The sequence below is a fragment of the Pristiophorus japonicus genome, chromosome 14 (genome assembly GCF_044704955.1).
Source record: "Pristiophorus japonicus isolate sPriJap1 chromosome 14, sPriJap1.hap1, whole genome shotgun sequence".
Classification (NCBI taxonomy): Eukaryota; Metazoa; Chordata; class Chondrichthyes; family Pristiophoridae; genus Pristiophorus; species Pristiophorus japonicus.
In genome coordinates, this window is record NC_091990.1 from 10,540,821 (window position 1) to 10,567,459 (window position 26,639).

At 43.4% G+C, this 26,639-nt stretch overlaps 1 protein-coding gene across 1 annotated transcript in view; it reads left to right on the forward strand.

The window, feature by feature from the left end:
• The window catches only part of eif3i (eukaryotic translation initiation factor 3, subunit I), a 33,796-nt gene extending 8,329 nt beyond the window's left edge, over nucleotides 1-25,467 (forward strand). Inside the window, exons 4-11 of the mRNA XM_070898413.1 lie at nucleotides 1,689-1,754; nucleotides 2,820-2,969; nucleotides 5,583-5,710; nucleotides 10,281-10,391; nucleotides 13,172-13,261; nucleotides 22,287-22,360; nucleotides 24,368-24,460; nucleotides 25,318-25,467. Of these exons, the coding sequence (XP_070754514.1) occupies nucleotides 1,689-1,754; nucleotides 2,820-2,969; nucleotides 5,583-5,710; nucleotides 10,281-10,391; nucleotides 13,172-13,261; nucleotides 22,287-22,360; nucleotides 24,368-24,460; nucleotides 25,318-25,399 (794 nt within the window). The 3' untranslated portion in view covers nucleotides 25,400-25,467. The remainder of the gene's footprint in view (nucleotides 1-1,688; nucleotides 1,755-2,819; nucleotides 2,970-5,582; nucleotides 5,711-10,280; nucleotides 10,392-13,171; nucleotides 13,262-22,286; nucleotides 22,361-24,367; nucleotides 24,461-25,317) is intronic.
• Nucleotides 25,468-26,639: the final 1,172 nt, after the last annotated feature.

Consider the following 26,639-nt stretch of genomic DNA (forward strand, 5'->3'; position numbering starts at 1 on the left):
TGGGCCTATACTTATTGGAGTTTAGAAGAATGAGAGCTGAGTCTAAGAGGACTGGACAGGATAGATGCAGAGAATGTTTCCTCTCTGGGGGGAATCTAGAACTAAGGGGCATAGTCTCAGAATAAGGGGTCGCCCATTTAAAACAAATGAAGAATTTCTTCTCTGAGGGTCGTGAATCTTTGGAATTCTCTACCACAGAGAGCTATGGAGGCTGGGTCATTGAATACATTTAAGATGGAGATAGACAGATCTGTGAAGGATAAGGAGTCGAGGGATATGGGGAGCAGGCAGGGAAGTGGAGTTGAGGCCAGGATCAGATTAGCCATGATCTCATTGAATGGCGGAGCAGGCTCGAGGGGCCAAATGGCCTACTCCTGCTCTTATTTCTTATGTTTTTATTATGTTCTTGTTGATGCACCTGGATACCATGCATGTCTATGTGGTGTTGAGGACCACAGAATCTCTGAAGTTTGATGCAGGACATTTAATGTTTGTGGAATCCATTTTATGAGTACTGATCACTAAAATCTGATGGGACTAGTGCAATTTATGCATTAACATGTTGTAAAATATCTTGGATTACTGCAGCTATGATTTTTGCCAGTTCTGAACCAGTAATTCTGCAGATAACTTTACATTGTGAGAGGTCGAGAAGCTTGATCCTTCTTTCTAATAAGGACACTTGCCTGACAACATCAAGTATTTGCTTATTACAGGGGGCATCTTCTCCATCAGACTGAGGAAATTCTTATTACCTGGCAGCTCTTAATTCCTCTAAAAGACCATCAGACAATATGACGTCGCTGTAAAGATATGGAGTGGTTCTCCAGAGTTGTATTTGAGCACTTTCCAATTACTACTTAAGAGCAATGATCCTGTCGGCCACGAGGTCTGGAGGCCCCGTGCAGGCTACCCAGCGGCTTTTAAATTGAAAAATCGCGCACGTCCAGAAATTTGAATGAGCTGCGCACCAAAAAAAAAATGAGCGCCTACGATGCTCGAGTATTCAATAAAACAGCATTATTTTAAAGGGGCTAAATTTGTTGCCTGGACATCTTTCGGTAGAAACATAGAAACATAGAAACATAGAAAATAGGTGCAGGAGTAGGCCATTCGGCCCTTCTAGCCTGCACCGCCATTCAATGAGTTCATGGCTGAACATTCAACTTCAGTACCCCATTCCTGCTTTCTCGCCATACCCCTTGATCCCCCTAGCAGTAAGGACCTCATCTAACTCCTTTTTGAATATATTTAGTGAATTGGCCTCAACAACTTTCTGTGGTAGAGAATTCCACAGGTTCACCACTCTCTGGGTGAAGAAGTTCCTCCGCATCTCGGTCCTAAATGGCTTACCCCTTATCCTTAGACTGTGACCCCTGGTTCTGGACTTCCCCAACATTGGGAACATTCTTCCTGCATCTAACCTGTCTAACCCCGTCAGAATTTTATATGTTTCTATGAGGTCCCCTCTCATTCTTCTGAACTCCAGTGAATACAAGCCCAGTTGATCCAGTCTTTCTTGATAGGTCAGTCCCGCCATCCCGGGAATCAGTCTGGTGAACCTTCGCTGCACTCCCTCAATAGCAAGAATGTCCTTCCTCAGGTTAGGAGTTGTTGCAGCACCCAGTGCGTGTGTGTCTTTAAATTTCCATACAGGTGATTCATTTTCTCCTTAATCTAATGATCAGGGGACACAAAACAAGTGTTAACCGGTTCTGCAGATAACTCGTGCAGACTTTGGGACTGTGAAACAGGTGAGATCTTGCAATATTACTGTTCCTTGTCTTGTAAAGTAGTAGTTACATTTGTTCTCAACTAGTTCGTTGTTACACCAGGTAAGGTTTTTTTTTTCCAGTTTCCTCCCTCCCTTTCGAAAGGCATTGCTTTCCAGCTAGAAATTGCATCCTCTGGTACCTTGCTCAATTGAACACTATTGATGTGCAAACCACGAAGGATGCTGTTCAATGTGCTAAGTATGAAAACTGTGCCTAACCCCGTCTCCCATACGTCCACCCATGTGTGGCTCAATCAGGGTTGCTGGATAATGATCAGGGACCCAGCAACATTGAGCAATCTTTTTCTCTTGCCTCTCCCTAACTTTGAGTTTACTGAACCCAACTGTGGCTGCCCTACCACGGCACTGGTTGAGATCAGCTACCTCAGCACAGAACAAAGCTTGAATGGCGGATTTCCTGATCTGTGGCTCGCTACTTGTCAGATATATTTGTTGAGTCATCGGGGAGATCTTGCCAGCTTAAGAATTCGCGTGCAGTTTCCAGAACCCGCGAGCTTCTCCCGCCTAGTAGGACAAGGGCAGCAGGCGCTTAAGAACACCACCATCTGCAAATTCTCCTCCAAGTCACACACCACCCTGACTTGGAAATATATCGGCCGTTCCTTCATTGTCGCTGGGTCAAAATCCTGGAACTCCCTCGCTAACAACTCTGTGGGAGCACCTTCACCACACGGACTGCAGCGGTTCAAGAAGGCGGCTCACCACCACCTTCTCGAGGGCATTTAGGGATGGGCAATAAATGCCGGCCTTGCCAGCGACGCCCACATCCCATGAATGAATTTTTTTTTAAAAACCTGGCGATCAACTTCTTTTTAATGAAGATTACAGAACTTTTCATATTCAGATTAGTTTCTTGTTTGTAAATTCTGACTATTTGTGAAAAAAAAATTGGGTTTGCTAATTTTGTTAAATATATCGAGCATTTAATTCAATTTTTCTTGTATATTTTTACCGTTTGTAGTACTGTACACTTTGCAGGCTCTGTTGGTTTCACATTCATCAGATTGATCATTTCCATTCTCAGGGAAGCAGCTTGCTCTGTTTAAAACCAGCTCAGCAGTCAGAACCGGCGGGTTTGACTTCAGCGGCAACATCATCATGTTTACGACTGACAAGCAGATGGGCTACAATTGTTATGTCAGCTTTTTTGACATCCGAGATTCTGCTCAAATCAGTAAGGATAATGCATTTTAATAGGAATTCCAAAACCCTTCCCTTCAAAGATTGATCGTCCCTGAAAGAGTATTTAAAAGACTGTTGCTCGAATACATTGCAAGCTCTTTAAGTTACAGAGCAACCCTGTCTAAGATGTGGTGTAAAATCAGGTCACGTATCGCAGTTTAATTTTTTTAAACCTCATGGACCTCTTGTACAGAGCATTTGTTTTCATAGAAATAAAGAAAAACTTGCATTTATATAGCACCTTTCAAGACCACCTGACGTCTCAAAGTGCTGTACAGCCAATGAAGTACTTTGACTGTAATCACTGTTGTAATGGTGGGTACGGATGAATAATAGCGACATTCTTAACACCCACATTTCCACAGAAGACAGGAACTTGGGTATATATAAATACTCCCTCCCCTCTCTCTCTTTCCCCCCCCCCCCCCCCCACGTCTCCTCCTCCTCCCCCCGGCTCCTCCTCTCTTTCCCCCCCCCCCCCATCTCCCCCTTCTCTCCTCCTCCCTCCCCCTTCTCTCCTCCTTCCCCCCCTTCTCTCCTCCTTCCCCCCCCGTCTCTCCCTCCCCCCCGGTCTCCTCCTCTCTTTCCCCCCCGTCTCCTCCTCCTCCCCCCCGTCTCCTCCCCTGCCCCCCCCCCACCATCTCCTCCTCTCTTCTTCCCCCCCCCCCCCCCGTTTCTCCTCTGCCCCCCTCTCTCCCTCTCCTCTTCGTGCCCCCTCCCCTCCCTCTCCTCTTCATCCTCCCCTCCCTCCCTCTCCTCCTCTTCCCCCTCCTCCTCCTTCACCCCCTCCCCTTGCTATCAAACAGAGAGAGAGAGAGACACTGACACAGACAGACACAGAGAGAGAGAGAGAGAGAGAGAGGCACTGACAGAGACACATGGTGGTGGGGGGCTGCAGTTGGTGAGTAGAAACTTATTTTTTTTTGTTATAAAAAAAAATTTTGTTTGATTTATTGATTTATTTATCATTTATTATTGACGATGGCTGTTTATTTGTAAAAGTGATGTGTTTCATGTTTCTAAATTTCCCTTCCCCCCCCCGGCCCTTCCTTACGCCTGATTTACTAATGTAGGCAAGGTTTTGTCTGAGCGTACAAAAATCTACACTTGCTCCATTCTAAGTTAGTTTGGAGTAAGTTTTCACTGCCTAAACTTTCAAAACGGGCTTAAGTGGCTCGACACGCCCCCTTTTGGAAAAAAAAATCTGTTCCAAAATGAAACTGTTCTAACTGATTAGAACTGGAGCAAACTAAATGCTGAGAATTGCAATTTCTTAGATACTCCATTCTAAACCAGTTGCTCCAAAAAAATAGGAGCAACTCAGGCCGAAACTTGACCCCTATGTTTCAACCCTGCTCTTGGGGAACTCCCTCCCCTCCCTCGTCACATTTGCAAACTTTTCAAAACATGGGCTTTATTCATTTGAGTTTTCAGTCACTATTTTCAAACCTCCTGGAAAGGCCCAGCACCTGTTCCCATTCTCCTGTCAGCTGTGGCTCTGTGGGTAGCACACTCGGAGATGCCGTCTTTCAGCTGAGACATTAAACCGAGGCCCCGTCCGCGCTCTCAGGTGGACGTAAAAAATCCTAAGAGCACTATTTCATGAAGAGCAGGGGAGTTCTCCCCGGTGTCCTGGCCAATATTTATCCCTCAATCAACATTACAAAAATAGATTATCTGGTCATTATCACATTGCTGTTTCTGGGAGCTTGCTGTGCGCAAATTAGCTCCCACGTTTCCCACATTACAACAGTGACTACACTCCAAAGTATTTTGTTGGCTGTAAAGCGCTTTTGAGACGTCCGGTGTTCGTGAAAGGTGCAAAATAAATGCAAGTTTTTCTTTTTCCTCAGATTTTTCTGTGTTAAAGGAGCTATTTTAATGCAAGTTGTTGGTGTCTTATGATTTGGGACTTGTGAAAATAGATGATAGTGTTAATGGGAACACAACATCTTTTTAGCCAATGATGCCAAATTCATTGTGTGGGATTGTTTTTCATTGACTCGTAAGATATATTCACTGATTATTGCGTTATAGCATGCACCCAATTTAATCCACAATAGTAATTTGTAGGCCGCCTAGTGTAAAGTTAAATTGGGTACGATGGCTCAGTGGGCAGCACTCTCGCCTCTGAGTCAGAAGGTTATGGGTTCAAGTCCCACTCCAGAGACATGCGCACAAAATCTCGGCTGACACTCCAGTGCAGTCCTGAGGGAGTGCTGCACTGTCCGAGGTGCCGTCTTTTGGATGAGACGTTAAACCGAGGCCCCGTTTACAAACTCAGGTGGACGTAAAAGATCCCATAGCACTATTTCGAAGAAGAGCAGGGAAGTTATCCCCGGTGTCCTGTCCGATATTTATCCCTCAATCAACATCACCCAAGCAGATTATCTGGTCATTATCACATTGCTGTTTGTGGGAGTTTGCTGTGCACAAATTGGTTGCCACATTACAACAATGAGTACACTTCAAAAGTACATCATTGGCTGTAAAGCGCTTTGGAACATCCTGAGGTCGTGAAAGGTGCTATATAAATGCACGTCTTTCCTTATTAAATTGTTTTAGAAGCTTTAATTTCCTTTTTAATTTCCCTGTTAATCTTTAGGTAATAATGAACCATACATGAAGGTTCCAGCCAATGACTCAAAAATAACCAGTGCTGTTTGGGGGCCTCTTGGAGAATTTGTCATTGCAGGACATGAGAATGGTGAATTGGTCCAGTATAGTGCTAAGGTAAGAGGAAACGGCAGAATGCTTGCCTAGCATCTCGTGGCAACACTGTAATATAAATGAAGTGGTGTTCACGCTTCCTGAGGCACGGATCATCACCTCTGCCTGCAGAGGCAAAGCAACAATGATGACAAAAGTAAATAGCTATTACTAGATTGGTTCCTGCGATGAGAGGGTTGTCCTTTGAGGAGAGATTAAGTAGATTGAGCCTATAACTCTCTGGTGTTTAGAAAAATGAGAGGTGATCTCATTGAAACATAAAAGTTTCTGAGGGGGATTGACAGGATAGATGCTGAGGGGTTGTTTCCCCTGGCTGGGGAGTCTAGAACCAGGGGGCACAGTCTCGCGATAAGGGGTCGGCCATTCAAGACGAAGATGAGGAGGGTTGTGAATCTTTGGAATTCTGTACCCCAGAGGGCTGTGGATGCAGAAGCATCGAGTATATTCAAAGCTGAGATAAATAGATTTTTAGACTCTCTGGGAATCAAGGAATTTGGGGATCGGGCGGGAAAGTGGATTGGAGATCAAATGTCAGCCATGATGCTATTGAATGGCGGAGCAGGCTCGAGGGGCCGAATGGCCTACTCCTCCTAATTCTTATGCTCTTACCAATGCTTCTAGTTTTAACATTGCTGGCCTATCCTTCTGAAATCAGACTGTGTGTATGACGAGCCATGAATACAGTTTTGTAGCAGCTGTAGTAAGAAGTAGGAGCTTGGAATAGGCCATTTGACCCTTTGAAAGTAAAAAGTAGATCAGGAATCCATATGCTTTCATACAATGATGTGGTACGTATGATCCATCTCTACTGCTGCCTCTATTGGTGTGTGCGAGGTAGGGAGTTTGCCTATACTGTTGTAAAATCATTTTAGGTTATAGCACAGGATCACTTTCCTTGAGAATTATTGGCAAATTTCCCTCTACTAGCATTAAATGAGAGCGCGCACAATGGAAAAAGGAGTCATCAGAGGATTATTCAGAACAGCAGGAATTGAACCAAACTGACCCAAGAAATAGTATGAGCATGCACAATAGACTGAAGGTGGGAATGGAAATGAATATGGTAAAAATAAAGAATAAAATAAAAATCTAATTAAATGAGGGATATCCATCATGCAGGCAAAAATAATAAAAGGCAAAAATAAAAAAGGGCAAACGGCAGCTACTACTTCACAAACTGGCATTATAAGAGAAAGGCAAAATACTGCGGATGCTGGAAATCTAAAATGAAACGAGAATGCTGGAAATACTCAGCGGGTCAGGCAGCACCTGTGGAGAGAGGAACACAGTTAACGTTTCAGGTCAGTGAGTTCTGACGAAAGGTCATCGACCTGAAACGTTAATTCTGTTTCTCTCTCCACAGATGCTGCCTGACCCGCTGAGTATTTCCAACATTTCCTGTCGGTACAACCTCCATTATTATGCTCGACTGATCTCCTTGTCCAGGTGTCTACTAATACCATTGCGACTTCGACCTGATTATCATTCAGACTTTACCTATGCTGTTGTAATTCCTATGTTGTCTGGAGCTACACAGAAGTTTATTTCAATTTTCTTCTTGTTGGGTAGAGGAGGATAGATAGCTAAGAATTTTTTTTTAATGATTGATCAAAATTAGAAAAGCTGTTCTGAGTATATTATAAAATGCTGTTAATTTCATTTATCACTCAAAATGCAATAGTCTTTGCACAAAGGTTCACCAGACTGATTCCCGGGATGGTGGGACTGACCTATCAAGAAAGACTGGATCAACTGGGCTTGTATTCACTGGAGTTCAGAAGAATGAGAGGGGACCTCATAGAAACATTTAAAATTCTGACTGGGTTAGACAGGTTAGATGCAGGAAGAATGTTCCCAATGTTGGGGAAGTCCAGAACCAGAGGTCACAGTCTAAGGATAAGGGATAAGCCATTTAGGACCGAGATGCGGAGGAACTTCTTCACCCAGAGAGTGGTGAACCTGTGGAATTCTCTACCACAGAAAGTTGTTGAGGCCAATTCACTAAATATATTCAAAAAGGAGTTAGATGAGGTCCTTACTACTAGGGGGATCAAGGGGTATGGTGAGAAAGCAGGAATGGGGTACTGAAGTTGAATGTTCAGCCATGAACTCATTGAATAGCGATGCAGGCTAGAAGGGCCGAATGGCCTACTCCTGCACCTATTTTCTATGTTTCTAACTAGGAAATTATCTTATTAATTCAAACTACAGGTTGAACCTCCCGCCGGCACCCTCGTGACCTGGCCTGTGCCGTGTAAGGGATTTTGCCAGATAAAGGGAGGTCAGCCCGGGAGGGGAGTGGGGGGGCGGCGGCCCGAGGTGGGGGGGGAGGAGGTTGGTGCCCCAGGTGGGCCCGGAGGTTGGCCGCGTTCTGTACATGCGCCCCCGGCCACCAGAATCATGCCGGACGAGGTTGGTGCTGGATAACGGAGATCCAACCTGTATTTGCTTTGCAGTTACATGGGGTAAATGGACCATGTGTTATCAGCGACCACTATATCACAATTCTGTGGCATTTGAATTCGTAGCGGAGTAAAAGTGTTGTACAAGGAGTTCTCCGACAACCACAACAGCAGCTTGTATTTATATAGCACCTATAACAAAGTAAAATGTCCCAAGGATCTTCGCAGGAGCATTACCAAACAAAACTCGACATACAGCCACATAAGGAGGAGTGAGGACAGGTGACCAAATGCTTGTTGAAAAGCAGGCTTTAAGGAGTATCTTAAAGGAGGAGAGAGAGGCCGAGAGGTTTCGGTGGGGGTAATTCCTGAGGTTAGGGCCTCGGCAGCTGAAGGCACGGCCACCAATGGTGGAGCGATTAAAATCAGAGATGCTCAAGAAGGCAGAATTAGAGGAGCCCAGATTCTTGGAGAGTTGCAGGGCTGGAGGATTTGAAAACTTGCCTCTTTTTTTTCTTCTCATCAGTCATGATGCAGGAAAGAAGATAAAGTTGGGTTATGTTGTTGGTCATTTCTGTTAATCCACCAGTCATCCATAGAAACATAGAAGTGTCACCAAGATAATTTTAATAATGTAAAAGCGTAGTGAATTTGTGATAAATTTAATACATAGCCATGTTTGATTTCTGTGGAATCTTTTCAAAAATTGGTTCGCATGCTAGAAATTAAAGATAATCTTGCCTGCTCTATTGATCTGCAATGTTACCGTGGTAACCTGAGAATTTGCAGCATCTGCCATCATTGTTTGATTCTGAAGTGCTTTTAAATTGTGATTGCCCCAATGTGACAATTGAGCTTCTCTGTCCACTTTTTCTGATCCTTCCTTTTGCTTTCCATTATCGCCCTGTACATTAGTTTAATGTTACTCTTGGCGAGGAATATTGTTGCTTCTATTGCTTTTGAAGACCTTAAAGGTGTTCCTCAAATAAGACATTTTGGTTTAGGGGTATGATCGGCCTGGATTAATGATCCCGAGACATGAGTTCAAATCCCACCACACCAGCTGGGGAATTTAAATTCAGTTCATTGAATAATTCTGGAATAAAAAGCTAGTATCAGTAATGGTGACCGTGAGATTGCCAAATTGTCATTAAAAACCCAGGGAAAGAAATCTGCCGTCCTTACCTGGCCTGGCCTATAAGTGACTCCAGACACACAGCAATGTGGTTGACTCCTAACTGCCCCCCGAAATGTCCGAGCACGCCATTCAGTTGTATAAGGCGGCTCACCGCCATCTTCTCGAGGACAATTAGGGATGGGCAATAAATACTGGCCTTGCCAGCGACGCATACGTCATATTTAAAAAAAAAAAAATTAGATCCATCCATTTTAAAAATCACTAGTCTCGAGAATGGTGACTTTCTAGTGGCCGTTCCTGCGTAGTGATGTCCTTTACAGCTTGTTTTCACTTGGAACGCATTTTAAGAACTGCAGTTCCATTTCAGTGCAACAGCATTACATAGGTTATACAGCACAGAAACAGGCCATTCGGCCCAACCAGTCCATGCCAGTGTCTTTGCCCCACTCGAGCCTACTCCCATCCTTCTCATCTAACTCTGTATTCCCTTCTCCCTCATATGCTTGTCTAGCCTCCCCTTAAATGCATCGATACTATTTGCCTCAACCACTCCCTGTGGCAGCGAGTTCCACATTCTCACCACTTTCAGGGTAAAGAGGTTTCTTCTGAATTCCCTATTCGATTTTTTGGTGACTATCTTATATTGATGGCCTCTAGTTATGCTCTTCCCCACAAGTGGAAACACTCTCTCTGCATCCACTCTGTCAAAACCTTTCATAATGTTCAAAACCTCCAATAGGTTGGCCCTCAGCCTTCTCGGCACTACCAATTCTAGATAATGCTCTTTACTCTTGTTCACTAATGTTTGGAGGGAAACGTATTTACACGAAAAGGGTGTTGCTGGTTTGTGTCTGTTCTACATCAGTCAGTGCATTTGAGCCATTGAGAGAGTCCTCCTTTGTCAATTTGGAGTCTGTTATTAAATATCTCTTTTCAAAATAAGACTTAAGCGATGGTGATTTGTTTGTGTTTTTTTGCAATTATTAACATTTCACTTATTTTGATTTATTGATTTTTTTTACATCTTTGACAGTCTGGGGAAGTAATGACAAAAATAAAAGAACACAACAAACAAATTAATGACCTCCAGACGTCCTTAGACCTGACCATGTGTATCACTGCTTCAAAGGATAATACTGCGAAGGTAAGCAATGTTTTCTTATTTAGCACTTAATTGATTCACATGTACCGCTTGTCATTTTTGTTCTAGTGCAAACTTAGCTGTGGATTCAGCCGGACTCCGAGAGCGCACTGCTCTAATCTGAGAGGGATTGATACATTGTGTGCAAAGTCTGTTATGCAATATTAAAATTGGGGAGTTCTGTTTAAAAGTAGGATTTGATCAGCCTGGTTGTCCCAGTTTTGTCAAGGCTCCTTGGTGTCTTACTCAGTTGAATGCTGCTGTGCTGTCATTGGCGGCTGCTCTCTGAACACCAGCACTCCACTCTTGCTTCCGTGTCTGGATTAGGGCTGGGACACGGTCAGGAGCCACATGGTTCTGGCAGAACACTAACTGAACATTGCCGATCGGTGTGTTGGTGTCACTGGCACTATTGATTACTTGCGGCTGGTTGGGAGGTGGCCAGTAGGGTGGTAATTGACCGGGTTAGATTTGTCCTGCTTTTTGGGGAGGGGAGAAGACATACCTGGTCACATTTTCAGGTAGAAGCCAGTGCTGTAGCTGCACTGGAATGGGGATGGGGCCAGCTCCCTCTGTTAAAGCTTTAGCACCACAGCTGTGATGTTACATTGGCCCGTGGCCTTTGCTGCATCCAGTATACTCAGCTGCTTTCTAATGTCGTGTGGAGTGAACCATTTTTGGCTGAACCTTGGCTCAGTGGGTAGCACCGTCGCCTCTGAGTCAGAAGGTTGTGGGTTTAAGTCCCAGAGATCTAGGCCGACACTCCTCCGCCATTCTGAGGGAGTGCTGCACTGTCAGAGGAGAGCGAGGGAAGTTATCCCCGCTGTCCTGGCCAATATTTATCCCTCAATCAACATCACTAAAACAGATTATCTGGTCATTAGCACATTGCTGTTTGTGGGAGCTTGCTGTGCAAAAATTGGCTGCGGCATTTCCTACATTACAACAGTGACTACACTTCAAAAAGTACCTCGTTGACTGTAAAATGCTTTGGGACGTCCGGTGGTGGTGGTGAAAGGCACTATACTATATACATGCAAGTCTTTCTTTATCAGTGATGGGGGTTACCTTGGGAGGAGGTTGACTAGAATTGTCATTGCTTGAATATGCAATGTTAACATGGCAACTTGCATTGTGGTGCCAGGTAGAATCAACTATTAATCAGAGCTGTTCTGCCAAGAGGATCTTACATGGGTCCTCTTGCAACGTTAACTGCTTTTTGCTGTAAGTATTACTGCAAAGCAGAGTGGTTTAGAGCAGATTAAGAATACTTTGGCCCTCGGATGGCAAGAATATTCAGGGCCTCCAACCTGCAAAAATTCTACGCACTCACCTGATTGTTCTGGAGGTTCGGACACTCCTGCTCCTGGGCCTCTACATGAAGGCCTGCGTATCCCAGGGGGTGCATGAGGTTCACGAGCGCCACGGGATCACCTGGGCCGGCCCAACCAATGAAAGAAAGGGCTTGATGTGTGCAAGGTGACCTCTGGCGTTTGTAATCTGACAAGATGATCTGACAAAGAATTGGAAAGATTGGCAACGAATTTTAAAAAAAGGGAGATCCCCATTCATACTTCGTACATACATTACAAAGCACGGAACCCCATAAGTATGAATGGAAATACCCCTAAAATACACATACCCTTAAAATAAATTAAAAACATCACATACTTAAAATTAATCAAAATGGCATTTAATTAAATATTTAAGATAAAATTACATTTTTTGAAAAATATATTTCCATGTTTTAAAAATAAACTTACCTTATTTTACATGTGTTTTAATGTTTAACTGAATGAAAAAAAATCTATGATGTCCTTTAAAAGTCTAATGTTGGTAAAAGCAAGCCTTAAGCATATTACTAAGCTTAAATGAAACAGCTCCAGTCGTTGTATGCAGGTTTTCTGCATTATGATGAGAATTTGGCTGGGAGCCCATTGGGCTATGCACAATTGTGGTGGTTAAAATCTTTGTGTATCTGTTGCTTAATATTGAATGAACAGGGATTAAATGTTAATCGATCCAAATTCATTCCAGAGTAAAGTCCATTAACTCCGATATAAATACAAATGATTTCTTCCTGCAAATTAACTCAACAGTTAATGCTCTTTTCAAGCTGCGTGGTCGCTCAGCGTCCCGGGAAGGTGGGGGGGTCCCGCGCAGCGCCCCGGGGGGTCCCGCGCAGTGCTCAAGCCGGTGAGCCGGCCTTTAAATTGAAAAACCACGCAGAATTCTGAATGGGCCACGCAGCCCACAAAAGAATTACAAGGAACATTGTCAACAGTAACTTGATTTTAATTCTTGTTCCAGTCTACGAATTTAAATTTTTGTCATTTGACTGTGTTTTGAATTTAAATTGAATGTAAACTAGATTACAGATCCAATCATTACAATGCAAAGCGACATTTACCTTGTGTGGCATATGGAGGGTTTTGTTGGATAACTTATTTATTGGGTAATGCAAGCACATTGGCGAAGGAATGATCTCTCTCTCGTATTTTAGTTTTTCGTGCCATCTGAAAAGAGGGTGATGAAAGTCCATCAGGCCTAATAAGCCAACCCAGACACTGTACACCATTAATATTCCCCCCGCCTTCCCCCGCCACAACCATGCAATTCCCCCAGAGGCAAGCGTTCTCTCTAAAGTTTGTGATTATACCGTTGATTTGCATCATCCATCCATGACAAGTCACATTGAACTTTGTAAACGTGCGTTTCATTCACAGTAAATTTAGTTGCTTTTTCAATGGTCTTGAAGTGTTCTTAATCTTTCTGTATACCAGCTCTTCGATTCTGCAACTTTAGAACACTTGAAGTCATTCAGGACCGAACGGCCTGTGAACTCAGCTGCTATTTCACCTCTTGTGGAGCATGTAAGTTACTTGATTTGCATACTTGATTTGCATACAAGAATTGTGCGCATGCATACTTAATAAATTATCGTTAAAAGCCCACTCGTGCACCACGAATTTTATAGCTAGAGATATTTTCTTCCTAAACTATGATGTTCAGCATAGTGAGAATTGCTGATTTGATGTCCACTTCCACTTCCTCTTTAATCTTTATGGCTGTGTATAATGAGTAATCTACTGGACAATGATTCCCGGAATGTTTTCTAGGCCATTTGAGCACCTTACTTTAAAGTTTCCAGAATGCACAAATAAAGAGAAGGTGGGAAAAGTGGATAACTCACTAGTGTCACAATAACTTCTGACTATTCACTAATCTAAATGCAATCTAATCAATAGAACGTGCTTGTAAGTTTCTGACTAGAGATCAGGAGAACCCAGTATTAATTAACCGGCTTGTATTTTTTTTTTTTAAATGGTTTCTACCTGTTACAAAGCAAATTGCCTCTACAGTTCATGCACATTTACCATCAGCAGTTGTTTACATGAATAGTTACACAGCGGATCCTGTTGTATATCACAAAAGTTCATTTGATCAATTTCTTTGTGACCTGATTTATTTGTAATTCCAAGTATTGACCGTATTCTGAAGTGTTCAACCTGGTTAGTTTTCTCATTGGAAATGTTCTTGTAAAACAGCAATCTAAATCCCTTCGGTGTTGCTGTGTCACAAGTTTCAATGCTGTTTTTTCATTGTTGTCCCTAATGGATAATTGGGGGGCTGTAATGAATTCAGATTATGTGACTTGGGTATTCCAATTCATTTAGTACCACAATGTTGTCCAGTGGAAACGGCCAGTGCAGCTGAGGAAGAAGATCAGTCATGATATTGAAGGGTGGAGTAGGCTGGAGGGGCCGAATGGCCTACTCCTGCTCCTAATTCTTATGTTCTTACTACATTGCATTGCAGACCTTTCACTTTTATCTTCCAACTCTATTTTTCACTGAAGTTGCCGTCCTTTCCCAATAATGGTGTAGATAGAGCTTAGCTGATACTGCTATCATTATCTCTGTGGATGCAATAACCTCCTCATACATCACCCTTAGTAGACATTCAGCTTAATGGAAAAAGTCATTTTCAATTAAGCTGTTTCTGCCTCACTAGCTGAGAGATGAAGGTTATTCACGTGGTAGTACTAATGTTATCAGCCTTTCTACTTGCTGTGACCGACTCTGAGTTTGGGGCAGCAGCTTTCCATTCTTATCCCCTAACGGGATGGTCATGGTCTGCTCGGTGACCACCGGTTTATCATTTAAACATTGCCCTCAAATTTCCTTCACTTTGTTCTTGTCCCCTGGTATTTTTGGAGGGAATGGGATGATAATACAAACCCAAACTGGTTTGTCTGTGAGGTTGGAGCGCTGTGTAGAAACCCTCAATCTGCTTTATTCGTACTGTAGAAATGTAGCCTGTGCTACTCATGATTTCATAAATGGAAAGCGATTTGGGACGTAGCTATGTATTTTATTTAGATGAAAACATAACGTAAGAAATAGGAGCAGGCCATTTGGCCCCTCGAGCCTGCTCCGCCATTCAATAAGATCATGGCTGATCTGATCTCGGACTCAGTTCTACTTCCCTGCCTGCTCCCCATAACCCTTGACTCCCTTATCTGTTCAAAAATCTGTCTTATCTTCACCTTAAATATATTTAATGATCCAACCTCCACAGCTCTCTGGGGTAGAGGCCCTCTGAGAGAAGAAATTTTAAATGGGTGACCCCTTATTCTGAAACTATGCCCCCTAGTTCGAGATACCCCCACAAGGGGAAACAACGTCCCTGTCAAGCCCTCTCATAATGTTATATGTTTCAATAAGATCACCTCCCATTCTTCTAACCTTCATGACTAGATTTGTAAGAAAAATAATCTCGTAATCGCCCAAATCGAGTCTAACCGGGCAGATTGTGCGAAGTCTGGAAAGGAAACAGGCTAGATGAACTGAATTCATTTTTCTCATTTCATACTTCTATGTTTCTGCATCAGAATTATTCATGAGTAGATGCTGTCCTTGTTTTGCCTCAATGATTCCTGGGATGGCAGGACTGACATATGAAGAAAGACTGGATCGACTAGGCTTATATTCACTGGAATTTAGAAGAATGAGAGGGGATCTCATAGAAACATAAAATTCTGACGGGATTGGACAGGTTCAAAACAGGAAGAATGTTCCCGATGTTGGGGAAGTCCAGAACAAGGGGTCACAGTCTAAGGATAAAGGATAAGCCATTTAGGACCGAGATGATGAGAAACTTCTTCACTCAGAGAATTGTGAACCTGTGGAATTCTCTACCACAGAAAGTTGTTGAGGCCAGTTCATTAGATATATTCAAAGGGGAGTTAGATGTGGCCCTTATGGCTAAAGGGATCAGGGGGTATGGAGAGAAAGCAGGAATGGGGTACTGAAGTTGCATGATCAGCCATGATCATATTGAATGGTGGTGCAGACTCGAAGGGCCGAATGGCCTACTGCACCTATTTTCTGTGTTTCTATGTATAATATTATAGCCTGTGGAATGTTAGCAAATGTTTTACATTGTCTGTTTATTAAAGGAGAACATTTTTAATCTAAAATACCCAACAGTCGTTCGATTCTAGCTTGGTGAATGTTGAAACTCCGAGATTGGTTTCTGGGCCTGAAACCTACAGATCCATGGCTCCACAGCAAGAGCCATATATTGAGAGATCTACTGTCCATGTCAGCAGTGATTCTGTTGTAGCTGGGGAAAGCTAATTGGGGAGGTGTTTCCACAGGTCTCCCCATAACCGAGAAATGTTATTCCTCAGAGAAATGTTATTCCTCAAAGAACTAATACTTGAGCAATGTTTCCTCTAAGCTGTGTGACCACGCAGCTCTGCAGTACAGAGGGACCTGGGGGTCTTGTGCATGAAACACAAAGTTAGTATGCAGGTACAGCAAGTGATCAGGAAGGCAAATGGAATGTTGGCCTTTATTGCAAGGGAGATGGAGTATAAAAGCAGGGAAGTCTTGCTACAACTGTACAGGGTATTGGTGAGGCCAAACCTGAAGTACTGTGTACAGTTTTGGTCTCCATATTTAAGGAAGGATGTACTTGCATTGGAAGCTGTTCAGAGAAGGTTCACTAGGTTGATTCTGGAGATGATTGGCTGGTGATTGGTGAGTAGCTTTTCTTTTTCTTTTTTATATTAGTCAGTAACTTTTAACATTGTTGCCAATTTAAGTATATCTAAGGGTTAAATCATGGCAGGAGAGCTCGGTCGGGTGTTATGCTCCTCCTGTACCATGTGGGAACTCAGGGACACTTCCGGGTGTCCCTGACGACTACGTATGCGGGAAGTGTATCCGCCTCCAGCTCCTGACGGTCCGCGTTGCGGAATTGGAGCTGAGGGTGGATTCACTCTGGAGCATCCATGATGCTGAGAATGACGTGAGTAGCACGTGTAGCGAGTTGGTCTTACCGCAGGAGAAGGGTCCACAGCCAGATAGGGAATGGAAGACCAGCAGGAAGAGTAGTGCAAGGAAGGTAGTGCAGGGGTCCCCTGTGGTCATCCCCTTGCAAAACAGATATACTGATTTGAGTGCTGTTGGGGGGGATGACTCATCAGGGGAGGGCAGCAGCAGCCAAGTTCATGGCACCGTGGCTGGCTCTGTTGCACAGGAGGGCAGGAAAAAGAGCGGGAGAGCGATAGTGATAGGGGATTCAATGGTGAGGGGAATAGATAGGCGTTTCTGCGGCCGCAACCGAGACTCCAGGATGGTATGTTGCCTCCCTGGTGCAAGGGTCAAGGATGTCTCGGAGCGGGTGCAGGACATTCTAAAAAGGGAGGGAGAACAGCCAGTTGTCGTGGTGCACATTGGTACCAATGACATAGGTAAAAAAAGGGATGAGGTCCTACGAAACGAATTTAAGGAGCTAGGAGCTAAATTAAAAAGTAGGACCTCAAAAGTAGTAATCTCGGGATTGCTACCAGTGCCACGTGCTAGTCAGAGTAGGAATCGCAGGATAGCGCAGATGAATACGTGGCTTGAGCAGTGGTGCAGCAGGGAGGGATTCAAATTCCTGGGGCATTGGAGCCGGTTCTGGGGGAGGTGGGACCAGTATAAACCGGACGGTCTGCACCTGGGCAGGACCGGAACCAATGTCCTAGGGGGAGTGTTTGCTAGTGCTGTTGGGGAGGAGTTAAACTAATATGGCAGGGGGATGGGAACCAATGCAGGGAGACAGAGGAAAACAAAAAGGAGGCAAAAGCAAAAGACAGAAAGGAGATGAGGAAAAGTGGAGGGCAGAGAAACCCAAGGCAAAGAACAAAAAGGGCCACTGTACAGCAAAATTCTAAAAGGACAAAGGGTGTTTAAAAAAAACAAGCCTGAAGGCTTTGTGTCTTAATGCACGGAGTATCTGCAATAAGGTGGATGAATTAACTGTGCAAATAGATGTTAACAAATATGATGTGATTGGGATTACGGAGACGTGGCTCCAGGATGATCAGGGCTGGGAACTCGACATCCAGGGGTATTCAACATTCAGGAAGGATAGAATAAAAGGAAAAGGAGGTGGGGTAGCATTGCTGGTTAAAGAGGAGATTAATGCAATAGTTAGGAAAGACATTAGCTTGGATGATGTGGAATCTATATGGGTAGAGCTACAGAACACCAAAGGGCAAAAAACGTTAGTGGGAGTTGTGTACAGACCTCCAAACAGTAGTAGTGATGTTGGGGAGGGCATCAAACAGGAAATTAGGGGTGCAGCAGTTATAATGGGTGACTTTAATATGCACATAGATTGGGCTAGCCAAACTAGAAGCAATACGGTGGAGGAGGATTTCCTGGAGTGCATAAGGGATGGTTTTCTAGACCAATATGTCGAGGAACCAACTAGGGGGGAGGCCATCTTAGACTGGGTGTTGTGTAATGAGAGAGGATTAATTAGCAATCTCATTGTGCGAGGCCCCTTGGGGAAGAGTGACCATAATATGGTGGAATTCTGCATTAGGATGGAGAATGAAACAGTTAATTCAGAGACCATGGTCCAGAACTTAAAGAAGGGTAACTTTGAAGGTATGAGGCGTGAATTGGCTAGGATAGATTGGCGAATGTTACTTAAGGGGTTGACTATAGATGGGCAATGGCAGACATTTAGAGACCGCATGGATGAACTACAACAATTGTACATTCCTGTCTGGCGTAAAAATAAAAAAGGGAAGGTGGCTCAACCGTGACTATCAAGGGAAATCAGGGATAGTATTAAAACCAAGGAAGTGGCATACAAATTGGCCAGAAATAGCAGCGAACCCGGGGACTGGGAGAAATTTAGAACTCAGCAGAGGAGGACAAAGGGTTTGATTAGGGCAGGGAAAATGGAGTACGAGAAGAAGCTTGCAGGGAACATTAAGACGGATTGCAAAAGTTTCTATAGATATGTAAAGAGGAAAAGGTTAGTAAAGACAAACGTAGGTCCCCTGCAGTCAGAATCAGGGGAAGTCATAATGGGGAACAAAGAAATGGCAGACCAATTGAACAAGTACTTTGGTTCGGTATTCACTAAGGAGGACACAAACAACCTTCCGGATATAAAAGGGGTCAGAGGGTCTAGTAAGGAGGAGGAACTGAGGGAAATCTTTATTAGTCGGGAAATTATGTTGGGGAAATTGATGGGATTGAAGGCCGATAAATCCCCAGGGCCTGATGGACTGCATCCCAGAGTACTTAAGGAGGTGGCCTTGGAAATAGTGGATGCATTGACAGTCATTTTCCAACATTCCATTGACTCTGGATCAGTTCCTATCGAGTGGACGGTAGCCAATGTAACCCCACAGGGAATTATAGACCGGTCAGCCTGACCTCAGTAGTGGGTAAAATGATGGAATCAATTATTAAGGATGCCATAGCAGCGCATTTGGAAAGAGGTGACATGATAGGTCCAAGTCAGCATGGATTTGTGAAAGGGAAATCATGCTTGACAAATCTTCTGGAATTTTTTGAGGATGTTTCCAGTAAAGTGGACAAGGGAGAACCAGTTGATGTGGTATATTTGTACTTTCAGAAGGCTTTCGACAAGGTCCCACACAAGAGATTAATGTGCAAAGTTAAAGCACATGGGATTGGGGGTAGTGTGCTGACGTGGATTGAGAACTGGTTGTCAGACAGGAAGCAAAGAATAGGAGTAAATGGGTACTTTTCAGAATGGCAGGCAGTGACTAGTGGGGTTACCGCAAGGTTCTGTGCTGGGGCCCCAGCTGTTTACATTGTACATTAATGATTTAGACGTGGGGATTAAATGTAGTTTCTCCAAATTTGCGGATGACACTAAGTTGGGTGGTAGTGTGAGCTGCGAGGAGGATGTTATGAGGCTGCAGAGTGACTTGGATAGGTTAGGTGAGTGGGCAAATGCATGGCAGATGAAGTATAATGTGGATAAATGTGAGGTTATCCACTTTGGTGGTAAAAACAGAGAGACAGACTATTATCTGAATGGTGACAGATTAGGAAAAGAGAAGGTGCAACGAGACCTGAGTGTCATGGTACATCAGTCATTGAAGGTTGGCATACAGGTACAGCAGGCGGTTAAGAAAGCAAATGGCATGTTGGCCTTCATAGCGAGGGGATTTGAGTACAGGGGCAGGGAGGTGTTGCTACAGTTGTACAGGGCCTTGGTAAGGCCACACCTGGAGTATTGTGTACAGTTTTGGTCTCCTAACTTGAGGAAGGACATTCTTGCTATTGAGGGAGTGCAGCGAAGATTCACCAGACTGATTCCCGCGATGGTGGGACTGACCTATCAAGAAAGACTGGATCAACTGGGCTTGTATTCACTGGAGTTCAGAAGAATGAGAGGGGACCTCATAGAAATGTTTAAAATTCTGACGGGTTTAGACAGGTTAGATGCAGGAAGAATGTTCCCAATGTTGGGGAAGTCCAGAACCAGGGGTCACAGTCGAAGGATAAGGGGTAAGCCATTTAGGACCGAGATGAGGAGAAACTTCTTCACCCAGAGAGTGGTGAACCTGTGGAATTCTCTACCACAGAAAGTAGTTGAGGCCAATTCACTAAATATATTCAAAAGGGAGTTAGATGAAGTCCTTACTACTAGGGGGATCAAGGGGTATGGCGAGAAAGCAGGAAGGGGGTACTGAAGTTGCATGTTCAGCCATGAACTCATTGAATGGTGGTGCAGGCTAGAAGGGCCGAATGGCCTACTGCACCTATTTTCTATGTTTCTATGAGGGGGGTTGACTTATGAAGGTAGATTGGGCCTATACACATTGGAGTTCAGAAGAATGAGATGATCTTATCGAAACATATAAGATAATGAGGGGGTTCAACAAGGTGGATGCAGAGAGGATATTTTCACTCATAGAGGAAACTAAAACTAGGGGACATAGTCTCAGAATAAGGGGCTGCCCATTTAAAACTGAGATGAGGAATTTCTTCTCAGAGGGTTGTAAATCTGTGGAATTCTCTGCCCCAGAGAGCTGTAGAGACTGGGTCATTGAATATATTTAAGGCGGAGACAGCTTTTTGAGCGATAAGGTAGTAAGGGGTTATGGGGAGCGGGCGGGGAAGTGGAGCTGAGTCCATGATCAGATCAGCCATGATCTTATTAAATGACGCAGCAGGCTCGAGGGGCCGAATGGCCTACTCCTGCTTTTATTTCTTCTGTTCCCTCTGCCGGTCTCGCACAGCCGAAGACCAGCTTTGGCAATATTGAATTGTGCACATGCACGAATCTGAGAATGGGCCACGCAGCCCTTTAATGGGGCCGCGCCCCCCCCAAAATGTATGGGGAATATTGTCCTTGATCCTGGCAATTTTCAGTGTGTTATCCTGGTCACATTAATTAAATAACGAAATAACAAATTGGCTTAAAACGCCATTTTGTAACCCCTCTTCCCCCCCCCCCCCCCCCCCCAAAGTTTTAATTGTAACAAAACCTTCATCTAGACCTTCTGTATTACAGCCAATGGGGAACATGTAACCTATGAAGCCAAGCAATTTAACTCTAGTTTCACTCTCTTACTCACTAGTTTGTCCAGTTTGATGTTGGTAGATTGGAAAGGTTTGTTCTCAGCACTGCTGTGCCATTTAGTACATAAATCCTCAATCAGAACACCAAGATCCTTTAGTATGCACAGCTCGAGTTGTATGCAGGTTAATCAGAATATTGATTTTAATCTTTACGTGCGGCCATTGCATGCGCCTCAACAGTACACTCCTGATCTAGATTAACTGCTGATACGGTCAGAGCTGCCAGGAAAAATAACGCAGTCAGTTACGAACCGATCCTGAAACAGTCCCGGTAATGGTTTAGAGCCATCACTGGTTGGGTTGAGCAGGCAACAATTCCTGGTTCTTAACATTGCTGTCGTGAAATTTTATCCAGTCAAGGTTAAAAGTGTTGGTGTCATTTTGTGACCCAACACGCTGTTCGTGTGAAATTAAATCACCAAGAGCACGAGTCATTTCTGGGCTAAGTCATCGACAGCGGGATCTTCAGGGGCAAAGCTGCACGGCAGCACTGTTCATGAAAAATGGCCCACTCTCCTGTTTAATTGACTGTATCCAATGCTGAGCTAGATCGTGATGAGACCAAAATAGATTCTTGGTGCAGCACACGCAGCAAACAGCAAAGGTTGATTGTTTTTTTTGTTAAACTCTGATGGTGTGCAGTTGGGTTTGCGTTTTACAGCATGTAAGGATGTGTTTCCATGTAGATGGGTTTTAACCTGTCACAACATTTAATTTGAAAACAGATATCGTAAAGCAGAATCATTACAGCTGCAACGTGCGTCTAAACATCGCAGGTTTTTTTCTAGAGTCGTGTTCCGCTGCTGATTGTGCGTGTACGGTATATTACACGTGTTCCAGTGGCTGCAAAAAGCTATTGTACTGCATTCCAGGGCATCCTGTGCTAGTCTGACCAGCGAATGAAATATACCTGCTATTAATCCAGTATTCGTCTAGTCTGCTGTGTGGTTGATTGTCCTAACACTAGATTTTGTTCTGATAGGTTGTCCTTGGTGGTGGTCAGGAAGCTATGGACGTAACCACCACCTCCACCAGAATTGGCAAGTTTGAAGCCCGGTGAGTAACCAACAGTGGTGTGGGATTAATTCACTGAGCTTTGTTTCGATACGTTATCTGTGCTCGCTTTGTGAGTTCAGTCCAGCATTATTACTTCTGTATTTGAGAACTATGCAAATAGGCTGAATTAGAATCACACAGATCGAACACTAGTTGGAGGTCTCTACATCCACAAACCCAAGAACTGGGAAAAGTTCAATTAAATGTACTGCAACCTGAATCTTTTCAGCAACAAAAGCTGAAGTCAAGACTCCCGGGTCCAAAGCTAAATTGCTCTACCAATAAAGCTTCTCAGCCGAGATTACTAATGACAGTATTAATTTAAAACCAGTACAAGAAGTTGTTTTGAAGACATAGAAACATAGAAACATAGAAAATAGGTGCAGGAGTAGGCCATTCGGCCCTTCTAGCCTGCACCGCCATTCAATGAGTTCATGGCTGAACATTCAACTTCAGTACCCCATTCCTGCTTTCTCGCCATACCCCTTGATCCCCCTAGCAGTAAGGACCTCATCTAACTCCTTTTTGAATATATTTAGTGAATTGGCCTCAACAACTTTCTGTAGTAGAGAATTCCACAGGTTCACCACTCTCTGGGTGAAGAAGTTCCTCCGCATCTCGGTCCTAAATGGCTTACCCCTTATCCTTAGACTGTGACCCCTGGTTCTGGACTTCCCCAACATTGGGAACATTCTTCCTGCATCTAACCTGTCTAACCCCGTCAGAATTTTATATGTTTCTATGAGGTCCCCTCTCATTCTTCTGAACTCCAGTGAATACAAGCCCAGTTGATCCAGTCTTTCTTGATAGGTCAGTCCCGCCATCCCGGGAATCAGTCTGGTGAACCTTCGCTGCACTCCCTCAATAGCAAGAATGTCCTTCCTCAGGTTAGGAGACCAAAACTGTACACAATACTCCAGGTGTGGCCTCACCAATGCCCTGTACAACTGTAGCAACACCTCCCTGCCCCTGTACTCAAATCCCCTTGCTATGAAGGCCAACATGCCATTTGCTTTCTTAACCGCCTGCTGCACCTGCATGCCAACCTTCAATGACTGATGTACCATGACACCCAGGTCTCTTTGCACCTCCCCTTTTCCTAATCTGTCACCATTCAGATAATAGTCTGTCTCTCTGTTTTTACCACCAAAGTGGATAACCTCACATTTATCCACATTATACTTCATCTGCCATGCATTTGCCCACTCACCTAACCTATCCAAGTCGCTCTGCAGCCTCACAGCATCCTCCTCGCAGCTCACACTGCCACCCAACTTAGTGTCATCCGCAAATTTGGAGATACTACATTTAATCCCCTCATCTAAATCATTAATGTACAGTGTAAACAGCTGGGGCCCCAGCACAGAACCTTGCGGTACCCCACTAGTCACTGCCTGCCATTCTGAAAAGTACCCATTTACTCCTACTCTTTGCTTCCTGTCTGACAACCAGTTCTCAATCCATGTCAGTACACTACCTCCAATCCCATGTGCTCTAACTTTGCACATCAATCTCTTGTGTGGGACCTTGTCGAACGCCTTCTGAAAGTCCAAATATACCACATCAACTGGTTCTCCCTTATCCACTCTACTGGAAACATCCTCAAAAAATTCCAGAAGATTTGTCAAGCATGATTTCCCTTTCACAAATCCATGCTGACTTGGACCTATCATGTCACCTCTTTCCAAATGCACTGCTATGACATCCTTAATAATTGATTCCATCATTTTACCCACTACCGATGTCAGGCTGACCGGTCTATAATTCCCTGTTTTCTCTCTCCCTCCTTTTTTAAAAAGTGGGGTTACATTGGCTACCCTCCACTCCATAGGAACTGATCCAGAGTCAATGGAATGTTGGAAAATGACTGTCAACGCATCCACTATTTCCAAGGCCACCGAAGTAAAGTCTCTGTCTCAGGAAGATTCCAGTTTGAATTCCTGGTGGGCGCGGAGTTCGCTGTGGAACTGTGTGACCAGTTAATCAGTGCCTTTTCCCTTTTTTTAGATTTTTCCATTTGTCGTTTGAAGAGGAGTTTGGTAGAGTGAAGGGTCACTTTGGACCAATCAACAGTGTGGCTTTCCACCCAGATGGGAAAAGGTATGTTGGTGCAGTAATTTGAAGGGCGAGAAACGTGTGTTTTTGAAGCTTTCCAATAAAGTCTGAAACAAGCAGGTAAAGACTTTTAGTTCTGTTGTTTTAAGTCCTGAATGTCACTGTTCTTCAAATAGACTTGATTGTTCCCAACATATTTTACTTCTGTTTAGAATTGGTTGCGACAATTGATATCCTACAACTTCTGACTTTCCTGATGCTGAGGATATCTAGCAAACTAAAGGCAGTTTATACCTGGCTACAATGTTCTCTTTAATTTTGGGGAGAGTGCGTGGCCCCTTTAAGGGGCTGCATGGCCCCTTCAAAATACCGCGCTTGCCCAGTTTTTCCGACTTAAGAGTCGGTGAGGAGGCTGCACATCTTAAAGACAGCATCGCCTGGCTGGCCAGTAAATTTAAAGCCCTTCTGGCTGTATCCCCATGATCAGTGCCCTAGTTTACCTTTTAATGCAATCAAATTACCACTACGTAAATTAAGAAAATTGTACCAAACTGCTGACTGTTTGGAAAACCTCCAGACGTCCACAGTGGCATTAGAGAAATTGTCTTCGCCATTTTATAGCTGTCTTGAGTAACAAATGATTCAGATGGAGGAGAACTTGCCCGAACAGATTGAATTTTGGAAAGCTCATTATTAAAATGCTGCAGGGACAATGGACAGTGTGAGTGAAGAGCGGGAGAAAGAATGAATGAAAGCGTGATTCCAGCGTTGATATTGTGGACATGTGTACCAATGCCACTTTTGTGCCGAATTCTTATTTACCCTGTTTTCGAATCCAAATTTTGGGGTAGGCTAGAATGCACAAGGATCGAATCTAATCACCTAACTGTTCTTCTTTACAGCTACAGTAGTGGAGGTGAAGATGGTTACGTCAGAATACATCATTTTGACCCACAATACTTTGAATTTGAGATGGAATTTTAAGGTGTTAAGGAGAAATTGTTGTTTTCAAATTGTGATGAATAAATTAATACAAAAGAACATTAACTAAACACCATTTACGTACTCTGTTTATTTCATTGATTCAGTTGCACTACTGAATTGGACTTGGTTACACAGTAAACATACAGTTTAACTGCATCTTTGCAAAAAGGCTCACAGAAAAGGCATTTGCCCCATTTATTTTGCTGCCAATTTGCAGATCCATATTTTGGACCAATAATTCTGATTGGTGGTTCCTTTTGGGTTTTTTTTACATTGGCTTTAATGGAACTAGGAGAATATTGAATTCAGTTAGCATCTGAATTGTATTCTGAATTAGCCCACTGCAATAAAGGACTGTTTCACAAAAGTTCTGAAATAAATATCAGTTATTTAAGCACACAAGTTGGTTGGTTATCAGTGATGTTTTAATCTATATTCTGCAATTTGTTGAAATCATTAATGCTTGGGCTGTTATACCTGGTTCATCTTTTGTGTATAGTGAAGACCTATTATAACACTGTGTTTGCCCAAGAAAGATGTTCTAACGGACTTTTGCACATTGCTCATATGGTTTAATGGGGCAAAAATTAGCATTAAAAACTGTCTTAAGATATGATTAAAATTGATCCTGAGTAAGCCTATATATACTGGCACACATTCATATTTGGGGAAAAAAATCTTGCCTTGATCTTTGATATTGAATAGTTACTAAGGTTTCTATCTCGACTTGTATATAACCTCTACTATGATATCTTTCACACAAGTGTTTGGAAAGTAAGTACTTGCTATTTGTGCATCTAATTCCAGTCTTGCCTAACATTTGATTACAGCTGTAGTTTACTGGGTGAAAACTAATGATGAATATTTTATGAATGTTGTCTTCTCAAAGCGCTGGAGAAACCATTGTTGAGGTTCGAAATTGATAATCTGCAATATAACAACTGCTGATAAAACTCTCTAAATTACTTTGGTTACTCCATTCGTGAATTGCTGGGTTCAATGTAGGCTTTTACATGATCTCACACACACAATGGTAATGGTTTGCTTGAAATCACTATTTCTTGTATATTAAAACTAAGTAGTAGTCTCCAGATTCTAAGTGTATTAAACCATTAAGTCACTGAATATATTTAAGAAGGATTTCTAAACACAAAGCATCAAGGAGTATGGGGAGAAAGCGGGAATATGGTGTTGAGATAGAGGATCAGCCATGATCATATTGAATAGCGGTGCAGGCTCG